A 19,585-nucleotide genomic window follows, 5' to 3' on the forward strand; every position below is an offset into this window, starting at 1 on the left:
AAGTTAGCTTACTCCTGACTGTGGCTTATTTGGCAAGACTTTTTAGTTTGTTTCCAAGTATTGGTTCTCCTCACCGCACAAAAATTCCTAAAATGTAAGTGAACATTGGATTTTATTAAAGCAAATTGAGCAGCATGTATGTTGTACCTCCTATTTCTCTAATAAAGTGAATTTTTGAACTTAGTAACAGGAAATGGAAAATAGAACTGGCTCCCTCCTTCTCAGAGTGTGATTGGAACGTTAAAATTGACCATTAATTTGTAAGACCACATGAAAATCATTCCATCAATAAATAATCTTTACATAGTAAGCACTTTTCTAGGCACTGGAGATACACCAAAAAATAAAACAGTTCCTTCCCTTATGGAACTTAGCCTACAATTTGGGGAAACCAACAGTATATAAATAAATAAGTGAAACATCTATTGTAGGAGGTGGTAAAATGCTATGAAAAAAAATAAGCAAAGAAAGCAGATGGCATGGGAAAAACCAGCTAGAATAGAAGGTGACACTTGAGTAGTGACCTGAAAGATGTGTGGGAGCAAGACAGGCAGATATCTCAGGAAGAATATTCCAGACAAAGGAAATAATACTGTGAAGGTCTTGCAATGGGAGCATACCTGTGATGCTTGGAGAGAAGTATGGAGGGAAGAGATTTTCTGAGCCTCAGTGGCCTTGCAGATACTATAGAGTCTTTTGCCCCAGATCTTGAGAGTATATGCCACTGACTTTGATGTGGGTTAAAGGTCTGTGGCAGGAATGAGCCTGGTTCCAGGCCCATCATGGGCACCATCTCCAGCCTCCAGCATGGAGGTAAATTTAACACTTTGAGATTGTTCCCCAGAACCATGGTTGTTCCCATTTGGCAATGCAAAAGTTTGTGCCAAATGGACCAGACAGCCATTTGACCATCAACGATCAACACTCTCTTTAAAATAGCCATGAGGACTGGCATCTCAATTAATTAACCCATGGGACTGATGGAGTCAATGTCGAAGTATTCACATCACACAGAACGCACAGGGAAGCCCAGCCTGATGCCTCAGAAAAGAAAACCAGTGGTCTGATGAGAAAGTTTGAAGCCAAGCAAACAAAACAAAAATATAGCTTGCTTAAAGTAAAGTTACATTTGGAAATCTGGGATTTTTTTTTTTCTCAGAAGAACCTAAACCAGAGATTTATAAAAGGATTTATCGCACACCTCTTTTAAATAGCAAGTTTTCTCCAGATTCATTACTAAAGTGAAGCATACTTGCTCTGAAAGATAACATTCAAGCACAAATTTTGAAAAACAGACACACCATAGTTTAGCAATTTTATCACTGAATACACAGATCATAACGTACACTTTGTCTCCTTAACTTAGCATGCTTGGCCCAAAATAGTTGAGCTCACAATCAAAAATTACAGGAATACCATTAATTGTAAGACTCTTATAATAATAATAGCAGCAAATGACATTGTTTTCTTCATAATTACTATATCTGAAACTGTAAAAGCATTGCCGTAACCACTGTTTTTAAACCATTTCTTGCTTCACACTAATAGTGAAAATGGACTTCCCTAGATAACATTTCTACTTTGGTCCTGTTCAGAGTGAGTAAGAAAAATCTCAAGTGTGATTCACCTTCAGGAAGCCTACTTTTCCAGTTAGACAATACAACCATTTATTGCCAAAGATCAAATCTTTCCATTTTTTTTTTCAGGTTTATTTATTTATTTGACACTGTCCTTTCTAAAAACTCTCCAGCTCTGTCATTTTAAAATACAATCTGATAACTTGTCTTGAAGAACTGTGAGCCAAGAGGCTGGCAAGCAGTACACGTGTTGGTGGAAATTCAAGTCCTTCATCTCCTATGTGCTGCTGAATTTGACTTTCTCTGGATTCATCAAATTCTTGAACTGGAAGCCCATGTGAAAATCAACCGAGTAGAGCATTTTCTATCTGGAATAATAAGATTCCAACCCATCCCTTCTTCCCTACATTTAGAAAAATGGGCCGGCGCCACAGCTCGCTAGGCTAATCCACCTGGCGCTGGCACCCCGGGTTCTAGTCCCAGTTGGGGCGCCGGTTCTGTCCCGGTTGCTCCTCTTCCAGTCCAGCTCTCTGCTGTGGCCCGGGAAGGCAGTGGAGGATGGCCCAAGTCCTTGGACCCTGCACCCGCATGGGAGACCAGGAGGAAGCACCTGGCTCCTGACTTCGGATTGGCACAGCACGCTGGCCATGGTGGCCATTTGGGGTGTGAACCAACGGAAGGAAGACCTTTCTCTCTGTCTCTCTCTCTCACTGTCTAATTCTGCCTGTCAACAACAACAACAAAAATGTACTAAAGCTTCTTTATATACATAAAAGTGAGGAATAAATGCCCTATAATTTGTTCTAAGATGAAATATTCCAGGAAAATGATGGAAAATAAGAGGTTCTCATATTTTTGTAGCACCTCATGCCTGCGTAGTGGGTTTAAATGTGTGTTACAGTCTTCCTTCCCTTCTTAGGTCATTGCCTAGTTTAATTTTTATACACAGTTTCTCTACATGGCAAAAATATTGATAGCTAACATTATATGTTGGACATGATGCTAAATGCCAGTGACAAGCAAAGTCAAAGACAGACTTGGGCTGTGCCCTCATGGAGGTTATAGTCTAGGAACAGACATTTGTGATCATTTATCTCCATTTTATCATTGTAGACTCTAGTGACTTTCCTGAGGACGTTGACCTAGCACTGGGACTTGAACCTTGTCTGTCTGCCTCTGAAACCTACACTTGTCAAAGCTTGAATAAAGCAGAGCACTGCACGAGCTGTAAAGGCAGCAGTACAACCAGCCCTCAAGGTCCGCAAGTCATCCCTCTAGTTGACCCAAACTAGAGGAAACACAACGGTCATTCCCGGGTCAAGCCTTACAGAGTCTCTTGAGAACTTCGATGCCATCTCAAAAGACACACTCCAGAGTGTGTTTCCATGTCAGTGGTCATCCAGGGTGCAGAGGCAACGGAGCCCACAGAGTTCTGAAGCTCTGAGCCCTAAAGCACATAAACTCCCTGTAAAGGAATTCTCACCACAGCTCCTTCTGCCTAATATCTTCTGGAAAACGTCCACCCAATACCGGCCACCTCCTCAGCAAATCGCATCATTCCCTTTTAATCTCTGTTTCACCAGAAGCCTCTCAGAACACTCTCCTGTGCCCCAGTGAATGCTAACACCTCTTTTTCACAGGATCGTCGCTTCCCCAGGGGACACTCTCTTGTCATCACACCTCAGATCTCTACCCCGACAATAAAGAGACTAACTGTGCACACATGAAAGGTGTGAAACACAGAAGTCGCTGTATGATTTGGCTGGAATGAGCTGGCAATCAAATCATCCTTCATAGTATTCACATATTTTTGACATAAAGTGACCTTATTTCCTGCCACACTCTCCTTGGAGTGGGAGGGTTAATTTATTCATTTGGAATCATGTCGTGAACATGAACACTGGATCCCCATCTCAGGGGGTGAGGAAGGCAAGTTGCTTTGCCTAATACTGCCTTTAAATGATTCCACTGGCCAAAGTTACTAAATGCGGTCAGATCTCATCAAAAGCAAGGTCTAGATATTTCTAAACTAAAAAGAAAAAAAGCATCAAATAGGAACTAAGTGGCTCATTTCATGAACAAGAGACAGTGTTTTAACGGTTTTAAAATATTTCATTCTCCCACACCCCCACTCTAACCTATCCCCACCCTAAACACCCATTTAACCAAAGGGAATGATTTTCTAGCCTTTCTTCTCCATCTAACATGTCCTTGAGTGTGCCATTTTGCTTGACTGAGATGCTCGGGTGAGCGAGGAAGGAATTGGGCTCAGTCAGCAGCTGGGAAGCCGATTTCAAGGCTAACAGAAGCTACCCTATCTTCTCCATCATCAATAAATACACGGTAAACTTGAATTTGGACATGGCACTGCAAGACACAGTGTACCACCGGAAATTTCCTTGATTTCATTGTAGAGTTTCAAAATGTTCTCAATCCTTGGTCCAGTCACTCAGGAAAAGTTGGCATTGGTGGCCTAACAGGGACCCAAGGCGGCCGGCTGAAAATGAGGCGGTTCTTTCCTATCCAGAGCAGTGTTGTTGAGCAGGTGGAGGGGTGCCAGCCGGCTGGCTTCTGGATAGGCGTCCGTGTCAGGAGCGGTAGGCTGCGAAGTCTCGTGCTGGAGCGTAGGGCTGGTAGTGCTTGCGGGTGGGCCCAGGCCTCCGGGGAGTCATATTCATGTAGTCACTCTGAAGGAGCCTGTTCTTCTTACTCTTCATCTGCAGGAGAGAAGAGTGTCAGTGTGGAGGGGTGCAGAGGACACATCATGGGAAGAGTTCTAGGACTTTGCACACAACTATTCAGAACGCCAACTGTAGGTACCTACGGACACCAGCATCCCATGAGTCCCTGGGGCCTGGGTAAGGATTGGTTAATCAAATACTGGCTATTCTAAATTCACTTGAGAAATCTCAAATGAAGGAAATAGTTTAGAGAAACTTATCCATATTACTCTCAATGCTGTCATTCGGTCTGAATTCTGAAAACTTATCTAATTAACATATGCAATGTATATATTTAAGTGGACTAAGGCCCTTCCTGTTGGACTAGGCTAAGCATCCCCATTGTAATCTTTTTTAAAAATATTTATTTTTATTTTATTTATTAGAGAGGCAGAGTTAGAGACAGAGAGTGGGTGAGACAGATAAAGAGGTCTTACATCTGCTGGTTCACTCCCCAAATGACCTCAATGGTCAGAGCTGGGCAGATCCAAAGCCAGAATCCAGGAGCTTCTTCCGGGTCTCCTACATGGATGCAGGAACCCCAGAACTTGGGCCATCTCTACTCCTTTCCCAGGCCATAGCAGAGAGCTGGCTCTGAAGAGGAGCAGCTGGGAAGCAAACCAGCATCCCAGCACTGTAGAGGGAGGCTTAACTTACTATGCCACAGCACCGGCCCCTCATTGTAATCTTACATCAGTCGTTTGCTTAACTGTTTTTCCGTAACTCACCATGGCCTGGAAAATTCATAAATTCATGATGGTGGAGTCCAAATTAATGAGGATTTACAGTTCTGGACAACTAGTCACATTCTTATTCCATTCTGTGTTTGTATTTTCATAAATCATGTCATTCAGCACTGTCAGCATGAATTTCTGGCAGGAGTGAGGGAGTTAGGAGTGATACTGAACTGAAGCAAGAGTTACCCTCACCATGAATCTTGGCAAAGTTTCATTTCTTGATCAATTTGATGATAAAACTTCCACTTAAAACTAAAGGCCCATAAAAATTTTAAAAATTCTAGAAAGTCATCTAGATTTCTGGGTTCCAAAGTCTCTATTATGGGGGAAAAAACACATATTTACAGTATATAGGCCCAGTACAGCAGTAGATCCACTGGACATGAGAGACAGAAATACCCAAATAAACAAAGAGGTGAATGACTTCTGCCCTGACTTTGTGTCCAGGCACTCCCAAAACCTGCACACCTCCTTTGCAATGGGCATGAGTAAGTGCTATAGAACAGTGTGAAAAACACTGATCTCCATGTCATTCTGCACAGCCAATGTGGATTCAGTCCTTAGCTTCATGGGCTCTCAGCAGCACTCTCCTATTGATTATACTTGTGTTTTGTAACAGATACTCTGTTTTGTCACCATGATGATTCTTCTGGCATCTAATGGGAAGAAGCCAGAGATACTGCTAATCATCCTCCCATACAAAGGGGAGTCCCCTACAACAAAGAAGTACTGAGCCCCCAAAATTTTCAACAGTGCCAAGACTGGGAAATCCTGATTTAAAGAGTGGTCATGAACAAGAATGGTATGAAAAGGAAGGAAAGTAAAATGTTATGAACTTAGAATGACTGTCATCAGATGGCTTGAGTCTTCCTTGCTCAAACTGAATGACCAATTATTTGAGTGTGGGTTTATTAGGATTATCTTCATCCACAGATGTAAGGCAAGACAGTAGGAGACATAGATTTGAAAGAAAATATTATAAATTCAGCTTGGATCATATGGAATGTGAGATGGCTAGTTGGGTTATCTATCTGGAACTAAGCAGAAAGGATAACATTATATATGCATAATTGAGGAATTCATTCAAATAGAAGGGCTCATGGAAACCAAGTATATGAATTAAGTTGTTCAATAAACATCTTGGTTCTTTAGTTTTTCTATGAATGAAATACTAGACCTCTCTTGGGAATAGTGTTGCCACAGGGCAGGGGTGAGGACAAGGAAGTGTTTTCCCCCAAATAACTGCTAGTGATACCCTGGGAAGTATTTTTAGTACTTACTCCAGCCCTGAGGACTCCTTTCACCAAGCCCCCAAGTTAGAGTCTGCTTCCAGAAACCCCGAACACTACAGTGGGAAGAGAAGCCCCCCTAACAAAGAAGTTTTGACTCTGAGGTTTTCCAGTCTGCACACCAAGATAGTGAAGGACTTGCTGCAGTCCTCTCCCAGACTTATCCTCCTGCTAGTGTCAGATGGTAGATTTAGTTATTATCAGTCTAGCTGTAAACACAGTCATAAGGGGAAATGACACATGCACGGCTTTGGAACACCATACAGAACCCCCAGTGCCAAGGTGCATCTAGCATATGCGTGTGTGCGTATGTGTGTGCGCGCGCACGTGTGCAGGGAGTACCCACTTTATATGTCCACGTGACTGTGTCACTTATTCCACCCCTTCATAGTCAGTGTCTGTTAAAGATGTGTAATCTGAGAACCACACTCCCACTTTGCCTTTCCCTCCACTCCAGTGTTACCCACTTGTTTCCTGGGAACAACAGCAATACACAGGGCAGATATAAGGCAATCTATTTAAAGACAATCTTCAAGACTCTACCGAACTTAAAGGTACATACCACCTGTACATGTACCATCCACATTCCCTACATTGTGATCTACAGTAGGAAGGATTGTTTTTTAAAAAGGCTCTTTTAGATTTGGAAAGGGAACTGGTTTACCAGTTCAACTGAGTGGGTGAAGAATTGAGGGACAGTAACAGGTGCTAGTCTATGGCAGTCTCCCCAAGAGAGCTCTTTATCTACTCAAATGTCAACATCAGGTCAAGAACTGAGATAGAATCTGCAGCTGCTCCCAGAAACCCACTCAGCCTAGAACTCACAGGCCCTAAGGAAGTTCCCCAAAATGGTAACTTACACCAGAGCACACTGCAGACCAGCCCAAAACAGGAGCCCAGGAAAGGTTAAACTCTGGGGATCCCTAATGGCCTAGATGCAACATGGTGCTTGTTGCAGCAACAGTGAAAGATAAGCCCAGGGCAAAAAATGCTGTTTTGTGAATTATCGATGAAAGTGTATGTACACACTTTTGGTCAAAGAATATGAAAACCGAGGCTCATCATGCAATTAAAGGCTAGATCTTACTGAGCTATATGATTGACTATCAGAGGCCACAGGTGACAAGACACACTAAGCCCTGCAACTTCCCAATTCATAGGGATCCAGTGAGACAGAATAAAACCAAAATAAGTTTTCTCAAGCGAGGTAAACCTCCCCAAGAATTAGGGGTGTCATCAAAGACAAAGCTGTAGTGTCTACAGCCTGTCTGAGTTGAAAGTGAACTGTTGAACACATTGAAAGTGTTAAGTTGCTTTTGTCCTTTTGGGTGATTCGAATCACTCAGCAAATTAATGCCTCATTATAATATCTAACATTCTAGTTCATATTTATGATAAATTTTAAATGGTGAGCAGTACCCTTATGGCCACTGAAGGTTAAAGCAATTCCCAAATCAACTTCAAAGCTAGTTAATTACTTTGACCTAGGTCAGCATATCACAGGGAAGCACCTTTCCAGGAAGGATAGCCAAGGGGCCATTGTACCTGGCCTTTATGTTAAGAAGTTGAGATTTCCAGTGAGAGGATTGGAAAATCATATAGCAGGCAGAAAATCCATAAAAGGCATTAGGGAATAATCAGAACTAAGAATTCTAAAATCATTGGCAAATACCACAGAGGATTAAAGTGAAAAGGTATTTGGGATGAGGACACCAAGCCCCAGAAAGATGCAAGTACTTGGCTAACATCAGAAACAGAACTTAGGGATTTTTTTTTTTTGTGCTAAAGCACCCCCATCAGAATTGAACAGCCTACAAAGGACAAGCCAGGCAAATTCCCAAATTGATATCTCGTGAGGCCAGCATCGTGGCATAATGGGTTAAGCTGCTGCCTGCAATGCCAGCATGCCATGTGGGTACCAGTTTGACTCCCAGCTGTGCCACGTCCAATCCAGCTCCATGCTGATAATGCCTGGGAAAGCAGCAGAAGATGGCCCAGATGCGTGGGCTCCTGCCACCCATGTAGGAGATCCGGATAAAGCTCCTGGCTCCTGGCTGTGGCCTGACCTAGCCCTGGTTGTTGCAGCTGTTTGGGGAGTAAACCAGCAGAGGGAATATCTCTCTGACTCTCTCTCTCTCTCTCTCTCTAACTCTCCCTTTCAAGTAAATAAAGATAAATCTTTAAAAAAAAAATCTCATATAAAGAATTCCCAGGGACAAGGAACCACTTTATTTCCCTACCCTGAAGAAGATACAGATTAGTTAATGTCAGCCTGACAAATGTTCACCTGCCCTCCAAGGGCCACACGGACCTTAAATGAACCACACGGGGCATGTGGGTAAACAATCCAGAGGCAACCCTTGGCAATAGACCATCAAGAGTCTAAGGATGTAAAGCTGAATGATAGAATAGCAAGACTGTGAATCCAGGGCCATGCCCTCAGCACCCAGGCTCTAGCAAGCAGGATGGCTTCACATGGCTTGAATTTCAGAAATCACTGACCCACATGTGGCTTAGTTAAAGTTCTGGATTATTCTTTAAAGATGAATGCCATACTTCAGGCAGACTCAGTTAAGTCCTTAATTTGGTGTAGGGGTTGCCAGTTTGTCAACCCAATAAGCATGCATATATTTCGCATTTAATGTACCTAATACCAAATGAATGGAGAACATCAAGAGAAATACTCCTTGCCTTGGGAAGCATGCGTTTCTCATTCAAGAAACGACTTGTGTATACATTGAATTTCCGGGGGGGGGGGGGGGGAGACAACATGGAATCAGTCATGAAGTTCTGTGTCATGTTGTGCACAAAAGAACGAGTTTTCTAAAAAAAAAAAAAAAAAGAAAGAAAGGAAAGAAAAGATCTTTGCTACAAAGGTCCCTTCTCAACAGTAAATATGGTCATAAAAATGTGTTAAAACCCTCGGCCAAAAATTCAGCGTTAAGGAAGATCACGAAAAGTATACCAAGTTTATTGCATGATCATTTGCAAAAATTGTTAAACTCCAATTCAGTGGTGAGAGCTAAGAAAAGCTTAGCTCCCATTACAGTTTCATAATGATAACACCAGACTTGGCCTCACAGAATTCAACTGCTTCAGAGGAGACAAAAATATGACTCAGATAAACAGACCTAGTTTCTTGCAGATTTGAATACACAATTTTAGTAGGCAAGTGTCTCATGATTTTTGTCCCTGAAGCACAGTTGTTCGTTGGATTCAGTTGCCTCGCTTCCTGAGTTGACTGGATTTTTATACTTTTCACAATTTTGTTGCAAAATGGGAAGAAGAAAGGTAACTGTCCATAACCCCTCACCCCTTTGCCCATTTAGCTTCTGATTCATTGTCTTCTGAAAGAGAGAATTAGTGTTGATTTTTATCTGAGATAAGGTTGAAAAGGTTGAAAGAGAACCTACCCAAACCTAGCAGAAAAACAAAATAATAATTGCATATGTTAAACAGAAATCACCTAGGCAACATCCTTGAATAGGTTCAAATTGCATGTGCAGTGGAAAAGTTACATAAAGACAGGGCTGCTTCTCTTACCCAGCAAGAAAAAAGGGCCACTGTCACCAGCATGCTATAGAAAGCCAGGACTGCGCCAACCACCACCAGAACCCAAAAGAGCGTCGATGATTTTGGAGATGGGTGAGCTGGGCAAAAATGTTGCTCTGAAAAATAAAATAGAGTGGGTTAAATGATATGGGAATGGCAGCTAAATACCTTTTCTTCCTTCTGAACATCAGAGAAGAATGGAAAAGAAATAGAAATATGCAAAATGTTACTATTTAGAGCTTCTTCATGCCCACCACTCACCCCAGCCTGGTCAGTTTTCAAGACTGCAAGTGGAAGCCATTGCTCTGAAGTGATACAGGAAGAGTTGCATTCGCCTTTTTGAATCCACAGTATGACTCAAAAACAGTGCTCGCTAATGGCTTTAATACAGCTCCAACCCCTTGCCTACATCAGAAACCAGTTCATCCAGTGTCTAAACGCTATCCCTGCCGTAAGTGAAATGACAGACATGGTTTCCAGCCTTAAGAAAATCATCAGTGTCATAGGGCTTCGCCTCTGTCGAATAGATTATATGATGGTGGGTCCCAGGAAGAGCAGGAGAAGGAACCCAGGGTTCTATTCAAAACCAGAGGGAAACAGAATGAGAGAGGCTACCATAAACCATCTACCCATTTGATTTTTAATCACAGCTGCGCATTAGAATTATCTGAGGAAGTTTGAAAATAAAAAAACTTCCAGCAGATTACATCAGCGTCTCAGGGTTGAGCCCAGGCATCAGCGTGTTTTTAAGCCTACCCAGGTTTATAATATGCAGACAGGACTGAAAATTATTGAGTGTAGGATCATTGGTTTCCTCTGAGTTCTAATATCAGTGATATCCCATATGCATAATATGGGATATTAAAATATATGTGTACATATATATAAGTATGTAAAGTATATAAAAACACTATTCCAATATAGTGTATCAGTTCCATGAGAAAATGTGTTTCATTCAGCTTCCGAAAGCATACTTTTTTAACTTTGGACCTGATCCAATTAAAGTATTCTCTCTAGACATACTAGATACTAGAAATCTGAATGAGAGTCAGCAAGCAGAGCATCCACACATGGACTGCCTCTATTCTACAAGAACACGAAAACTACTCTGCTACGTTAAATTAATAGCTCTTTCCTTAGGCTTTTCACCAGCACAGCTCTGTCACCACAAAGGAGGAGAAAAGCCACTTATTGAAATTTTACTCTAAATCTGTATATATGAAATTTGTATAACTTAAATTTTGAAGAGAAAAAAGGAAAGAAATTACACTAGCACTAAATATAAAAGTGAGCATGCACTTTCTTATTTATCATTCTACAGATAGGAAAAACCATAGTATTTCCATAATTCTATATGATCTCTCTCAATTTTACTTGTTTCCACCAATAAATGATATTCTTCTCAGTTTGGGAATCTTATGATTTTACTACCTAATATTTAAAAAGAACATAATCTCAAAATAAGCTAAGTAGATGGATTTTTACAAATTTATGAGTACTGCTTAATCTAAGAGTTCAAAAATTTCATGGAAAAATAGAATTAAAAAATAAGTTTAGGGGCCAGCACTGTGATGTAGTAGATTAAGCCTCTGCCTGCGATGCTAGCAGCCCATATCAGTGTTCCTCTTCTGATCCAGCTCTCTGCTGTGGCCTGGGAAAGCAGTAGAGGAGGGCCCAAGTGCTTGAGACCCTGTACCACATGGAGGACCTGGAAGAAGCTCCTGGCTCCTGGCTTTGGCCTGGTCCAGACCCAGCCATCATGGCCATTTGGGGAGTGAACCAGAAGACAGAAGACCTCTCTCTGTCTCTCTCCCTATCTGTAACTCTGCCTCTCAAATAAATAAATAAATCTTGTAAAAACAATATTTTTAGTGTAAAAAAATTTTTGAAATCAGATATATGAGAGGTCTTTATAAAGTACATGGAAATAGGCATTATAAAAAAACTGCATGGATTCAAAAAAATTTTTACACCAATATAAACTTTTTAATTTTTCTATAAACTTTTTGAGGTGCTTTTATAGTGGAGTTTTGGGCCATGAATATAATGGATGATTTATCCAAGCTCACAGAGTTGGCTGAAAGCAAATTTTATGTCCCCTGGTTTCTAGACATTTGTAGGTTTTATTTATTTATTTATTTTGACTGGCAGAGTTAGACAGTGAGAGAGAGACAGAGAGAAAGGTCTTCCTTCCATTGGTTCACCCCACAAATGGCCTCCACGGCCGGCACTGCACCAATCCGAAGCCAGGAGCCAGGTCTTCCTCCTGGTCTCCCATGCGGGTGCAGGGCCCAAGCACTTGGGCCATCCTCCACTGCCTTCCTGGGCCACAGCAGAGAGCTGGACTGGAAGAGGAGCAACTGGGACATAACTGGCGCCCCAACCAGGACTAGAACCAGGGGTGACGGCGCCACAGGCGGAGGATTAGCCAAGTGAGCCGTGGCGCTGGCCTACCTTTGTATGTTTTAGAAAATGGAAAAGTAGTTTTACTGACGAAGACCATGGAACATAAAGAGAGAATTAATTAGAAATAGAACCTGTTCTTCTTAAGTCCTGATCCATTAGATGCAGCTCCTTCCTCTGTGTACCTGGGCTTAGATTTTGATGGAAACCATTTTTCTGCCATGACCCATTTGAATGAAGAACAATCTTGTGAATGATTCATGACCGTGGACTATAACTTGCCACTCATTGTCAGAGAACGTAAAAATATTCAAAACATAACCTTGAATCTCTTCTAAAATGGAAGATAATAATTTTTGGAAACATAATTTGCTTTTATTAGCCTCCAATCACACGGGACTTACCCAGCCTCACCCCTAAACATGAGCTGGTTTTCAGGACTGCAATTGCAAAGCATTACTTTAGGATACTCTGTTGGTAGAGTCGGGTGTTACCTTTCACGTGGATAATGGTTCCGTTGCTCTTCTCGTTGTCTAGATAAGGAGGAGGGTACATGACCTCGATTTTGCAGAAGTAAATATCTGTTTGGTTAACGTACAGATTCTTGAGGTAGAAAGTCACTGTTTCATTGCCCAATTTTCCATCACAGTTGAACCCTGTAGTTGAATGAAACTGATGTGGATGGGAGAAGTTCCCATTCACGACACAGACCTCCACAGCACTGTCAGCTCCCTTATAGAGGGATGCCCGGAACTCCTTGGAGAAGAGGTTGTAGGTATACTTGCAGCTCAGGTTGACCTCGTTGTTATTCACCACAAGCATGGGAGACTGCTTCACCAAAATCTTGTTCTCTGGAAGAAAAATAATTTGCTTAGAACAAGAGTATAAGGATATTTTTTTCCAGAAATTAAGATGTATTAATTAACCACATGGAAAGAGTTCAATAGTTTACATCTGAGCTTATTTTCATCCTCCTTTGAAGGGACACATTTTCACCTGGAAGGCAGGAATATGGTCTTGTGTTGGCACTGAGCACCACAGCCAGGCTCTCAGACTTTGTGGATCTGTATGGAGATTCCTACAATGTCAGTCAGGTTTGGGCTGATTTTCTGACTGAGTGACAAATTTGGAAGTGCCTTTAATGCATGACACATGCGTAAACAGATTGGTTGTGAGTTGTGATGCAGGCTTGTGTGAAGGCATGAAAATGTTTTTAAACATTTTGACTTTCAGTGTTGGCCATTCTAAGAGTGGAATAAAGAGGTCAGAAAACAATGTAAGCCAAAGAGTTCGCTTTTGTTTCCCTTCCACAGCAAATGTGGAGAACAGGCTGCCCAAGAAATTTGCATATGTGTTCCTTTAAATCACAGAGGCGGGAAGACTCCCACTAGAGTTACCACTCTGGTCCATGTTCTACCTCTAAGCCATCTTAGCAAAGTACCACAGACCTTGGACTCCATTTAGTTCAAACTCTTCACTTCAAAAGCAATAAACTGAAGCTTGATTTTCCACCTCATGAGAACAGGGAACACATCTGTCTTGTTTTGCACTGTATTCCCATTGGCTGCCACATGACAATATATTTTTTTTCCAAATATTGCATGAGGGCTGGAAACAACACATGGCTTAGTCTGAAGTCAGCAAATGGTGAGCAGAGCCAGAACTAAGGCCCAAGTCAGCCAGCACCACCTGAGAAACAGACCACCGAAGCACCATCTTTCGTCATTGAAGGATCCATTTTGCCAGCACAAGACTCCAGACTTTTCCTAAAGTAGCGAATCACTATGTGTCTTTGATTCAAATTTCAATACAAGCCAAAACATTTTGTTGTTGTCATGGGGATGTGTTAATAATTGTCTATCCTTTGCATTTTTAAAATACTCATTTGAGGAGCACCTCATGTACTCACACTGAAGACCCAAATAAAAGCAGAGTCTGTAAAAATGAAATTTACCATTTAGCCTGGATTTGAGTTTGTGTGTTCAACTGTTTTGGTTTTGCTTTGAGTAGAAGGAAGCTGCACAGAACTAAACTGAAGGTGTTTGTCTCCTATATACTTAAGCAATGCTAGCTGTACATCAAGAAATTTAAAAAGAAGATCTATGGTCAGGTGTTCTACTCCCAGACTGAGGATTAATGATCCCAGAAACCCCATACCTTTCATTATTTTTTATTTATTTATGTGAAAAGCAGAGTTACAGAGAGAGAGGGAGAGATAGAGAGAGACAGATCTTCTGCCTGCTGGTTCACTTCACAAATGGTCACAACGGCTGAGGCTGGGCCAGGCTGAAGACAGGAGATTCATCCAGGTTTCCTTTGTGAATGGAAGGGACCCAGCTACTTGGGTCATCCTCTGCTGCTTTCCTGGGTGCATTAGGAGAGAGCTGGATTGGAAGTGAGGCAGCCGGGACTCGTACTGGCAGCTCGGTGGGATGCTCCTGTTGCGGGAGGCAGCTTAACCCATAGAGCCACAACAAGGGTCCCCACCCTGTGCCCTTTAGTAGTCACTTCCCATTCCTCCCTCCCTTCAACCCCTGGCAACCACTAATCTACTTTTTGTTTCCATGGATTGGCTTTTTATTATTATTATTATTATTTTGTGTAAAGGGATTCATGCAACACATGGCCTTTTTCTGCCTGGATTCTTTCAGTTAGTATAGTGTTTCCAAGGTTCATCCATGTTGTAACATGGATCAGAACGTCATTACTGGGCCGGCGCCGTGGCTCACTAGGCTAATCCTCCACCTTGCGGCGCCGGCACCCCGGGTTCTGGTCCCAGTTGGGGCGCCAGTTATGTCCCAGTTGCTCCTCTTCCAGGCCAGCTCTCTGCTGTGGCCCGGGAAGGCAGTGGAGGATGGCCCAAGTACTTGGGCCCTGCACCCACATGGGAGACCAGGAGGAAGCACATGGCTCCTGGCTTCGGATCAGTGCGGTGCGCCGGCCGCGGTGGCCATTGGAGGGTGAACCAACGGCAAAGGAAGACCTTCCTCTCTCTCTCTCTCTCTCTCTCTCTCACTGTCCACTCTGCCTGTCAAAAAAAAAAAAAAAAAAAAAGAACTTCATTACTCTCTCTGACTGAGTAATATTGCATTGTATGGAGGCATTCCGTTTTGCTTTCCACTCATCACTTTTTGGCTAAGGTCAACGCTGCTGCTGTGAACATTTGTCTTCAGGTGTTTACATGGACATGTGTTTTCAGTTCTCTCTTAGGTATTCACTGCGAGTGGAATTCTTGAAACATATGGTGACAGATGAAACCTCACTTCTTACCCTCAGATTCGTAGACCTCTGCAGGCTTTCCAGTCTCATTTCCTCAAAACAAAACCCTCCTTAGTCGCCAGATCATTTACGTCAGCAACCCGGGAACACACCGTGAGCATTCCCACCTCCATACTTTGTTCAGTAACCCTGAGGCCAGAGTACCACTTCCTTCTCAGGCCTCCAACAAAGCTTGTTTATGTCACTATTTTGCCATTGACTCAGGTTCTCCCATATAAACATCTATCTCTTTTTTTATATGCTTCAATTTCTTTAACTTTTGATTCATGTGTGTTTCCTCTAATCCCCTAGTATTGTTTCTTTTTTTTTTTAAGGTTTATTTATTTATTTGAAAGGTAGAGTTAGAGAGAAGGAGAGACAGACAGGTTTTCCATCTGCTGGTTCACTCCCCAAATGGCTTCACTGGCCAGGGCTGGGACAGGCTAAAGACAGGGGCCAGGGGCCAGCGCTGTGACACAGTGGGTTAAAGCCCTTGCCTGAAGTGCTGGCATTTCATATAGGTACCGGTTCTAGTCCCAACTGCTCCTCTTCTGATCCAGCTCTCTGCTATGGCCTGGGAAAGCAGTAGAAGATGACCCAAGTTCTTGGGCCCCTGCACGCATGTGGGAGACCCGGAAGAAGCTCTTGGCTCCTGCCTTTGGATGGGGGCAGCTCTGGCCATTGCGGCCATCTGGGGAGTGAACCAGTGGATGGAAGACCTTTCTGTCTCTATCTCTCTGTAACTCTGTCTTTCAAATAAATAAAATAAATCTTAAAAGAAAAGAAAAAAAGACAGGAGCCAGGAACTTCATCTGAGTCTCCTACATGGATGCAGGGGCCCAAGTACTTGAACCATCCTCCACTGCTTTTCCCAGGCACATTAGCAGGGAGCTGAATTGGAAGTGGAGTAGCTGGGACATGAATCAGCACCCATATGGGATGTTGGCATTGTAGGCAGCAGCTACACCACAATGCCCATTTGGGGAGTGAACCAGTTGATGGAAGAACACTCTCATTATCTCTCCCTTTCTCACTCTATAACTCTGCCTTTCAAATAAATATATCTTTTTAAAGAAAGATCTTCATTAAAAACTCGTGTTTTGACAACTTTAGCTTCGTTTATCATTCACTCAACAAATACTTTATAAAAGTACTGAAATGTAAGCATGTAAATCAGAAAGTCCACCGGGACCAGCATTGTGGCACAGCAGGTAAAGCCACTACCAACAATGCCAGCATTCCATTTGGCACCAGTTCAAGTCCCAGCTGTTCCACTTCCAATCCAGCTCCCTGCTAATGCTCCTGGGAAAGCAGTGCAAGATGGCCCAAGTGTCTGGGCCCCTGCAACCACATGGGAGGCCTGAAAGAAGCTCCTGGCTTTGGTCTGGCCCAGCCTAGCTGTTGTGGCCATTTGATGGAGAACTCTCTGTTTGCAACTCTGCCTTTCAAATAAGTAAAATAAATATTTTTTAAAAAATTAAAAAGTTCAACATGTCTTGATGTGAAAACCCCGCCCATTTTTTGGTTTTTGTTTTATTTTGTTTGGCTTCTTTCTTTGTTTACCTGGGCGTCATGGGGCCATTGCTGACTGAATGGGCAACCAACCCCAGCAGGGAACGCCAGCATCAACCATGCTGTTCAGGCAGTGCAGGTCAGGCATTTATGTTGCTGCTTACTGAACTCTGCTGTTGCTAATTACTTTAATTCTATCTTAATGAGTATTCAGATCTGTCCTGATCTGTTTTTGAAAGCTGATAATAAGGAAAAAAAAAAAATGATGAGAATGGGAACCAGGCAGAGGGGAGTGCAAGGGGGGAAGCTGAGTGAGGCTGGAAAGGAACCCTAGATGGACCCCAGTTTGGCTTCCTCCTCCCAGCACCCAGAGGGAGGCAGGGAGAGAGAAGGGAGGGAGAGTAAGAAGAGAAGCTCCAGCATGTGTCTCCAGTAGGTTGCTTAGTATGTCTTTTTTTTTCCTAACTCAGAGTGGGACACCTTTCCCAGGCACACACAGGAGAGAAAAGATGATCTCCCAAAAAAATGAAGAACAGCCACTGTCTGTCCTAGTCTTGTGAGGGAGAAAGATACATAAACACAGGGAACTAAAAAGTGGTGGAGCGGGGATCTGCCCAGCTTCTCAGGCCCCCTGGGGAATCAGCGAAGGGTCCCTGGGGTATACAAGGACTGACTTGCGCCTTGCAGGATTATGCACTGATTGCTTCAGCAAATTCTGACAAAGTGAAAGTTAGCCTGGCTAAGGGAGCCTTTGTTTTGGAAGAGAGGGGGAGGGTGTGGGGAGGGGCAGGGTATGTTGCCAAGGAGAAGGTGGGAAGCAGTATGGAAGGTGAAGGAGGTCATCGCTGGCCCACAAGTGGAGGAAGACAAGGCTGGCAGAGCAGGCATCGTTCAGCACATTAGGGAGCTTGGGCTCTCTCCTTCAGGTGGTGGGGACCTACTGAAGGCTTGGAAGCAGACAAGTGGTGTGCACAACTTACGTTTCATTGTTCATCAATCATTTTAGCAAAAATGTGGAAGATAGATGTGAAGGTTACAGGAGTGAAAGCACGGAGCCCAGTAAGGATACAGATAAGTTAGTCTAGGCAAGAGGTGGTAAGACTGAAATAAAATTTGAAAGAAATAGATAAATCGAGAAGTATTTCTAGATTAAAATTTGCAAAACTCAGCATTGGCTTAAGGGTAGCCAGTGAAAAGGACGGAGGAGTTAACAGCAGTCCCCAGGCCACACAGACCCACCAGTAAATCATCATTTTCCTTTTGCCCACATGTTTGCTTCACTCATCTTGTCTTCATTGCATTACCAGACTAGACAGCTCAGCACTGAGGTGAAGCTTAGTCACCTGAGATGTGCAGAAGACTGAGGATCATGGCAAAGAAAACACAAATTACTTCAAAGGCTACCGGGAACCTAGTGGGCCCCCTGGAGCTGGCTTCAGTGTTTGCTGTTTTTTTTTTTTAGAAGGTGGGGACAATGGGCTTTCTCTCCTGAAACTGTTTTTCCTTCACAAGGCATGATACAGTGAAGTAACCAGAAGACAAATTTTTCTCTTGTCCATCACAGACCTCCAAATTTAAACTTCAGCACTGTCAAGACATGAGGGGTGCTGGGTCCACACTCCCCAACCACTACTAATTGAGGACTTTCTCAGGGATGAGTAACCCAAGACCCCAGTATCTAGCATGTTCAATATTCTTGGGTGATGGCGTATTCACCAACTGAGCAAGGGAAGAAGTAATATTTTGGGACTCTTTTGTCCTAAGATTATGTTGAGGGCAAAAGCTTGAAAGCTATTTGTTAAATGGCTATTTGGCAAAAAGTGGATGTTCACTTTATCAGGGCTTACTTTCCTCTCTTCTATGTCCACATAGATCATTTTTTAAAGATTTTATGTATGTATTTATTTGAGAGGTAGGGGTACAGAAAGAGGGAGAGACAGAGAAAGAGGTCTTCCACTTGCCAGTTCACTCCGAATGGCCACAATGGCTGGAGCTGGGCCAATCTGAAGCCAGGAGCCAGGAGCTTCTTCCAGGCCTCCCACATGAGTGCAAGGGCCCAAGCACTGGGGCCATCTTCTACTGCTTTCCCAGGCCATAAACAGAGAGCTGGATCAGAAGAGGAGCAGCTGGGACAGGAACCGACACCTATACGGGATGCTGGCGTCTCAGGCAGAGGCTTAATCTACTGCATCACAGTACCAGCCACCACACAGATAATTTTTAAATTGGCTGACCTGACCCTTTGGGTAGGATTTATAGTCCAGCTTATTAGGCTGTTGCTTGGGATACCTGCATCTCATATCAGAGTGCCTGAAATGGGGGGGGGGGGCACCTCTGCTTCCAGTTCAACTTCCTGCTAATGTACCTGGGAGGAAACAGAGAATGGCCCAAGAACTTGGATCCCTGCCACCTATGTGGGACACCCAGATGGAATTCTTAGCTCCTGGCTTTGGCCTGGCCCTGCCCAGCCCTGACTGTTGCAGACATTTGGGGAATGAACCAGCAGATGGAAGATGCATCTGTCTCTCTCTTTCCCC

At 43.1% G+C, this 19,585-nt stretch overlaps 1 protein-coding gene across 4 annotated transcripts in view; it reads right to left on the reverse strand.

Moving 5' to 3' along the window:
* Nucleotides 1-1,303: 1,303 nt before the first annotated feature.
* CD28 (CD28 molecule) overlaps nt 1,304-19,585 on the reverse strand; it is a 29,708-nt gene continuing 11,426 nt past the window's right edge. Inside the window, exons 2-4 of one of the 4 annotated variants that reach the window (XM_017342615.4) lie at nt 12,773-13,127; nt 9,867-9,991; nt 1,304-4,294 (exon numbers count right to left, since the gene is read on the reverse strand). In XM_017342615.4, coding sequence (XP_017198104.1) covers nt 4,166-4,294; nt 9,867-9,991; nt 12,773-13,127 — 609 coding nt within the window. In that variant the 3' untranslated portion in view covers nt 1,304-4,165. 4 annotated transcript variants of the gene reach the window in all.

Source organism: Oryctolagus cuniculus, chromosome 3 (assembly GCF_051225735.1).
Source record: "Oryctolagus cuniculus isolate XC-2025 breed Fujian yellow rabbit chromosome 3, ASM5122573v1, whole genome shotgun sequence".
Taxonomy (NCBI): domain Eukaryota; kingdom Metazoa; phylum Chordata; class Mammalia; order Lagomorpha; family Leporidae; genus Oryctolagus; species Oryctolagus cuniculus.